Below are 6,421 nucleotides of genomic sequence, written 5' to 3'. Positions count from 1 at the left end.
CCTACGCTTTGAGGACAGAAATAGCCCTGTCTACTTTCTTCAGTTTGACATCCATAAGCAACATTTGGGTTACCAGCTCTCTTTAGAACCTTGTAATTATACGACCAGATGCAAGGTTCCTCACTCTTCTGGATGATTCCTCCAGCAGGCCAATACAACTGTCTCACGGAGCTGTGCAGGCACTGACTGGTGTAAACAATGAGTGCCATTCCATTGTGAAACCATTCTTCAGCCAGCGTTTCTTTTTATATATCTCTCGCCACAGTTGTCTGTTATTTTTCTCATGCAGAACTTTTGTGCGTCCAAATATTTGCTTAACACAAAATGTTCACTCAGACTGAAGTTTATTGTGCAAATTACACCCTCCTACAGCCCTGTATTCTTCACACTGCCCTGGTATTTATAGCCTCTGGCAAACACTTTCATCTGCCCTGCCTGAATAAATGGACAGAGCACTTCAAACACATCTGTAATGGCTGCTTGCATCTGTGAAAGAGGAGAAGTGGCAAGATGAACCCCTTTGACAGGAGCAGAGCCCTGGCTTGGCCCCCTCATGACACTGGACCCAGTGGCTAATGGCCTGGAGAGTGTAACAGGATGGATCCAATACCATATCCTGCTCTTACTAAAGGCCACCCAGCAGCTTTTTCCTCACTCCAGCTGGCAATGACAGGCTCTTTAGCAGCAGTAGCTGATGTTTTATAAAATAACAATGCTGCGACTAAAATTACACCTGTGGGGAGGGATGAACACATGTGAATTGGGAAGCAGGAGTCAGCAGAATGTGAGGTCACTGGCTCAGAGTGATGCTGGGTCAAAGGTGGGTGTAAGGGATTCCCTCTGCTCCGAAGCCACTACATCTGATTGGAGGTGTGTGATTCAGATAGGAAACCCTCTAATATCGGCAGAAATAACAATACTTTGCTCAGCCATTCTGCAAAGAAGAATAACATTGTTAAAGGTCTCAAGGTAATAATGAAATTTTTCTTTTGATTGTTGCCTGGCGGAGTATCCATTTCACATTCAAGAGGTCATGTCCAGTACATTTTTTTAAAAAAAGAACTGAAATGGCCACCCCTTTTGTTCTTAACCTTGCTAGATACTGCATCCATATTCAATCAATAATCAAAGCTCAAATGCACTGGTGTGGCCTGACCTTGAAAGAGTCATGGCAATAATTACATTATTTAGTTGTTTATCCTAGGGGGGCGCAGTGGGTTGGACCGGCTCCTGCTCTCCAGTAGGTCTGGGGTTCGAATTCTGCTTGGGGTACCTTGTGACAGACTGGTGTCCCATCCTGGGTGTGTCCCCTCCCCCTCCAGCCTTACGCCCTGTGTTGCCGGGTCAGGCTCCGGTTCCCCGCGACCCCCCGTGTGGGACAAGCAGTTCAGAAATGTGCGTGTGAGTTGTTAATCCTATGATTTTTACCCAAATGCAAATCCAAATTTTGACCACCACAACAGGAAACTATCCGATAGGAGTCCATGCAGCCTTCAATAAAACAAGTAATACATAAGTGCTGTGAGGCCCATGGAGAACAGAGAATTGGTACAGGTAAGTTCAGCCAAAATATGGGTAAACCAATGCACATTTAAGTCAGGTATTTTCAAAGTAATTATCCAGTTTATGTAGAGCCGATGTATTGCTGCAAGTAACGTAGTGCTGCTGCTTTGCAAGCTTTATAGTGTTGGTTTGAATCCCACTCGTTATACTCTGCCTCTGTTTAAGGCACCTGTTCGAACTGTCGCCACCAACGGGCCGGCGCCTTCCGTTTCTCCTCCTCTCACCTGTCTAAAAGGGTAAAATTTTAAACTTTGCAGGTCGCCTCGGCCAAGGGCACGAGCTAAGTAAAGTTATCTTGTGAAACTACAGCATACCGCCGTGTCTCGGTTTCACCACGAACCGACCAGCGGACGCGCATCCTGCCGCAACGCTGCCTATTGTGATCGAGGGGCGCTGTCGTTCTCCGCCCTCTTTATATTAACGGCGGAGGCGTTCTCGCGCGCAAAGGGAGTTCCTCGACCGTGACGTGAAAATCCCCCCCCCCCGTCTTTTTTTTTTTTTTCTGAGCCAGATCAATTAAAAGCAGTGAGGTGATTCGGTTTTACTACAGAAAGTTGAGCGCGAGAGACAGGGCAGACGGGAGGAGGGAGGCGAGCACCGGGAACCGAAGCTGAAGGTGAAGCTGTAGCTGTAGCTGTGAGTAGTTCCTCTCGGAGCATCAGCAGCGTAACTCCGCGCGAATGACTCTGCCGGGACTTCATTTCCAGTGACGCGCGGCCGGTGCGTGTTGGTGGGCAGCCGTCGCTCACAAGGCAGATGTGTCGTCAAAAATGACTTTTCATGCTCGACGGGGAAAAGGACATTGAATATGTTGTATGTGAAATATTTGCAGCGAAGAAAACAATAAATAATTGATCGGAATCGAAGGTCTGACTCGTTTATTGAACATATTTAATTTACTTCACACACAGCGCGTGCACTGTGTGTGAAGTAAAATGTGTTAAACGAGTCAGACCTTCGATTCAGATCAATTAGTTATTGTTTACCTTTCAGTTATGGCACAGAATAATTATTAATTCACACATGATTCCGTATCTGCTGTGTACTTAATCATTGTGTATCTGTTTACTGCAGTAATCAAATAGATACACAATGAATAGATACGGAATCATGTGAATTGAAGGGTAAACCCCTCTGTCCTGCAGCCTAATATTTCCTTCCTACAGTATTTTTTTAAATTTCTTTAATTTTTTTTTTTATAATTTTGAAAAATTTGCCACTTCCAAGTGCAGAGCACCACCACAAGTGGTCCTCTGCAGGAGCTGCAGTGGTTAAGGCTCTAAAGCTGTAGGACCCTGATTGACCCTGATTTAATACAGTAAGAACACTGTGTTAATCTATAAAAAGGTAGATTATGTTCATGTTGATTTTCTAACAGCGCAAATGGCCTTACTTGTAGGTGTCTTTGCTTACAGTTTCATAATAATCATCTGGAGCTCCTCAGTCATTGCTGCAAAGCAGCTTCTACATTTAAGAGGTTTTATTATACCTCATCCAGTGGCTTTCTGTGAACGTATTAGTTTCTTGATACATGAGAGAAAAAGCTTTTTGTGGTGGCGAACAGTTATTCCTTGTTAGAAAAAAATTGAAGAGCTTTCTGCATATTTTTGGGATTCAAGCACCCAGGCTAATTTTTTCATTCATTTTTAGACATTGAGTTGTGTGCCTTTTGATAATCCCGCTGTTATTCATTTAAATAATCAGCTATGTTTTTTCTGTCTTTTAATGTATATTCATATATTTACACAAATATTTAATTGAAATGGGAAGCATTGCTTTTGAGCCATAATTCCCACATGCAGAAGCAAATGTACTGCTGTTGTTATTCTCATATATACTGTCAGCACATACAGTAAGTTTTATCTCCTAAAATATACTTTATGACTCTTTATGGAATAGTTTATGTGACTTGCAAACAATTGTACTTCACAGGCTGCATTTTAAAATGTTGTGTACTACTGTCCCCTACTGGGCAAAATCATGGTACCTGGTACTTAAAGCATTTGAAATCAATCAAGTCCTTCACCAGTTCCTAGGCATAGACGTTTGTCACAGTAATGATTGTGAAAAATAATAACATTTTTAATTATAGTAGGTAGAAGCTTGCTGCTGGAAGAAGACGCTTAACTTTGCTGAAAAGAGGAGCACAGTGACAGGTACCAGGACAATGAGCGCATGCCCCCTGCTGCTCTTGTTGCTACAGCTGCTCTGTTTCTGCCAGACTGCTCCAGGCTACTCCAACGGCTTCTTCTATCACGATGTCCTGAACGGCAATGGCAATGGAGAGAGTACGCATATGAGCTCTGCACCTCACCAAGTAGCTGGCCAGTTTAGGCCAGTTTAAATGTGCTGTACTTAGTGCTGATGCACGCTCCCATCCCAGCAGTAATCCCCTGTAATGTCTGTGGTGTGCTGCAGTTTATTTCAATGGAGTGCGACTTTACGTGGATACGACAGAGGCACCCATCTTCGCTGTGCGTGGGAGCAACGTCACGCTCCCCTGCCGCTACCGCTATGAGCCCGAGCTGACCTCCCCCCGCCGGACCCGGGTGAAGTGGTCCTGGTTGCCTGCCGGTGGCAGCCACGAGACTGACGTGTTGGCGGCCATTGGCCGCCGTCACCGCAGCTTTGCCGGCTTCAAGGGGCGGGTGCAGCTGCGACAGGACTCCCCCGGGGAGGTGTCCCTGTTGCTCACTGAGCTGCATCTCAATGACACCGGGCGCTACCGCTGTGAGGTAATCGACGGGCTGGAGGACGAGAGCGCCACCGTGGACCTGGAACTGCGAGGTGCGGCCAGGCAGGCGGCAGAACGGGTTCTCCATGAGCCTCCCTCCCATGACCACCCTCTCCAAAATGCTCACCTGTTGTTTTTCATGCCTACGACTAGGGGTGGTGTTTCCCTACCAGCCTCCCCAGGGGCGCTACTGCCTCAACTTCCTGGCAGCACAGAGGGCTTGTGAGGAGCAGGACTCGGCGCTGGCTACCTTCGAGCAGCTCTTCGCTGCCTGGGAGGAGGGACTCGACTGGTGTAACGCAGGGTGGCTGGCTGACGGAACGGTGCAGTATCCCATCACCATACCCCGAGAGGCCTGTGGGGGCCAGGGCATGGCACCAGGCGTCCGCAACTACGGCACTCGTCACCGACGCCTGCACCTCTATGACGCCTTCTGTTTCTCCTCCTCTCTCAGAGGTGAGAGATGTAGAGCTGTAGTGGCCCCCAGTATGTGCTGTGCATCAACCCTCTTTTAACTCCCTTTTTACGCCATGTCACTTGGGTGCTGTGCATGAGTGACTGACCACTGACATCTAGTGCCCTCGTTGGAGGGAATGTTAAGTGACGTGTTATTTAACATGCGTCCTTTTGTCTGTGTCTTGTACATCCTGCTCCCCAGGGAATGTGTACTTCCTACAGCACCCCCAGAAACTGAATTTTTCGGAGGCCGCTCAGGCATGTGAGGAGGACGGTTCGCAGATCGCCAGGGTGGGCCAGCTCTATGCCGCCTGGAAGTTCACGGGCTTGGAGCATTGTGAAGCGGGCTGGCTGGCTGACGGGAGTGTGCGCTACCCCATCATCACTCCACGGCCCAACTGTGGCTCCCAGGAGCCCGGAGTGCGTAGCTTTGGCTTCCCCGCCCAACATAACGAACATGGCGTGTACTGCTTCAGAACCTCATAAGTCTTACCCGCAAACCCCGTTTATCAAACCCACACCACCAGAGAACCTGTCTGTGCACATACTGTGACCCTTAACTCTGCTTCATTTTTGTAATTGTTGAAGCTGCAAAGAACTGTGTAACTGTACTGAGCATCTTATTAACCTGCTATCATTTTTATTGTACTGAGACATAAGGAAAACAAACTTATTCATACCAGAAAGGACCATCAGTAAAAGGACCACTTTAATTTTTATTATTGGTAAAATAGGTGTATTTTCTGTATGAAACATATCCTGTGACATTTCTGTTTTGTGTGATAAAATGTAAACTCCTCTTTTCCTGACTGACACGAAAGGACCACTGGATATATGACCCACAGTTGTCGGGTTCACAAAAAGCATTCAGCTGCTACTATGGCATTCGAGTGTTACTGTTAAAGGAGATGTACTGCACCTTCGGTTCCTCACTGGACCTCAGTCTGTCCGGGAACGCAGGTGGTCAGTTTCGCAGTTGTATGGAAATGGGTGTAAAGTAAAGCCTGATTTCTTTTTTTTTTTTGTAAGATAAATAAAGCCTTTCTGACATGGGGCTAAAATGTGTTTAAGTGTGCAGTTTATTTCACAGTGGTTGCTGTTTGTTTGCTGTCAGGTCTGGTTTTTATGTCACTATGACGGTGGCATTCAGCAAACCTGATGGGCCTGTTGAGCCACTGTTGACTGTTAGCATGTCACAAGGTTACACAGGTTAAAGTGATGGTCTCCCGTCTCCTGTTATTGTCTCCTGTTGCTCTCAGGCCAGATGTCTCCCAGCACTCACTCTAATTGGGCTCCAGAAATCCTTGTCTAATGGGGTGCTGACATTATATTTACGTTAAGTTACCACACTATAAGAAATAATTTTGGTCTGGTTTACCCAGTACAGACTGCTCTAAATACGCACAACTGTGACATTTTTACTGTAGCCCTAGAAAAAGAGAAGACTGCAGACTGAGTTAACTAAAGCTGAAAAACAGCTTGTTGCATCAGGACCTTCCAGGGACATGACCATTGCATTATGCACTGTTTTCACAAGCGTTGGCACTGGTTCTAAAAAACACAGAGGGAGACATTTGAACATGACCTTCACTTGTCTTTTTAGTCATGATAAATATTACCTATTATTGCCTGGACCTCCCTCAGCATCCAGGAGCGAAACCTCAAGGT

General features: G+C 46.5%; 1 protein-coding gene across 4 annotated transcripts; it reads left to right on the top strand.

Annotated features, from left to right (window-relative positions):
* The first annotated feature begins 2,079 nt into the window (after nucleotides 1-2,079).
* Nucleotides 2,080-5,801, top strand: hapln3 (hyaluronan and proteoglycan link protein 3). 4 transcript variants are annotated; one of them, XM_029256050.1, is made up of 5 exons: nucleotides 2,080-2,179; nucleotides 3,656-3,851; nucleotides 3,982-4,350; nucleotides 4,451-4,753; nucleotides 4,956-5,801. In XM_029256050.1, the coding sequence occupies exons 2-5, from the start codon at nucleotides 3,731-3,733 to the stop codon at nucleotides 5,237-5,239; spliced, it is 1,077 nt and encodes a 358-aa protein (XP_029111883.1). In that variant the 5' UTR covers nucleotides 2,080-2,179; nucleotides 3,656-3,730; the 3' UTR covers nucleotides 5,240-5,801. The 4 variants fall into 4 exon arrangements, with proteins under 4 accessions (XP_029111883.1, XP_029111880.1, XP_029111882.1 ...); XM_029256047.1 differs by having other exon boundaries at nucleotides 2,080-2,193; XM_029256049.1 differs by having other exon boundaries at nucleotides 2,080-2,199.
* The last annotated feature ends 620 nt before the right edge of the window (nucleotides 5,802-6,421 follow it).

Source organism: Scleropages formosus, chromosome 11, assembly GCF_900964775.1.
Source record: "Scleropages formosus chromosome 11, fSclFor1.1, whole genome shotgun sequence".
Classification (NCBI taxonomy): Eukaryota; Metazoa; Chordata; class Actinopteri; order Osteoglossiformes; family Osteoglossidae; genus Scleropages; species Scleropages formosus.
Note: the sequence above shows the minus strand (reverse complement) of the source record. Positions and strands in the feature narration are given on the sequence as shown.

Coding starts and splice junctions, on each gene's coding strand:
- hapln3 (XM_029256050.1), top strand. CDS start 3,731: ATGAGCGCATGCCCCCTGCTGCTCTTGTTGCTACAGCTGCTCTGTTTC. Junction 4,351..4,450: donor CGTGGACCTGGAACTGCGAG/GTGCGGCCAGGC, acceptor GCCTACGACTAG/GGGTGGTGTTTCCCTACCAG. Junction 4,754..4,955: donor TTTCTCCTCCTCTCTCAGAG/GTGAGAGATGTA, acceptor CCTGCTCCCCAG/GGAATGTGTACTTCCTACAG.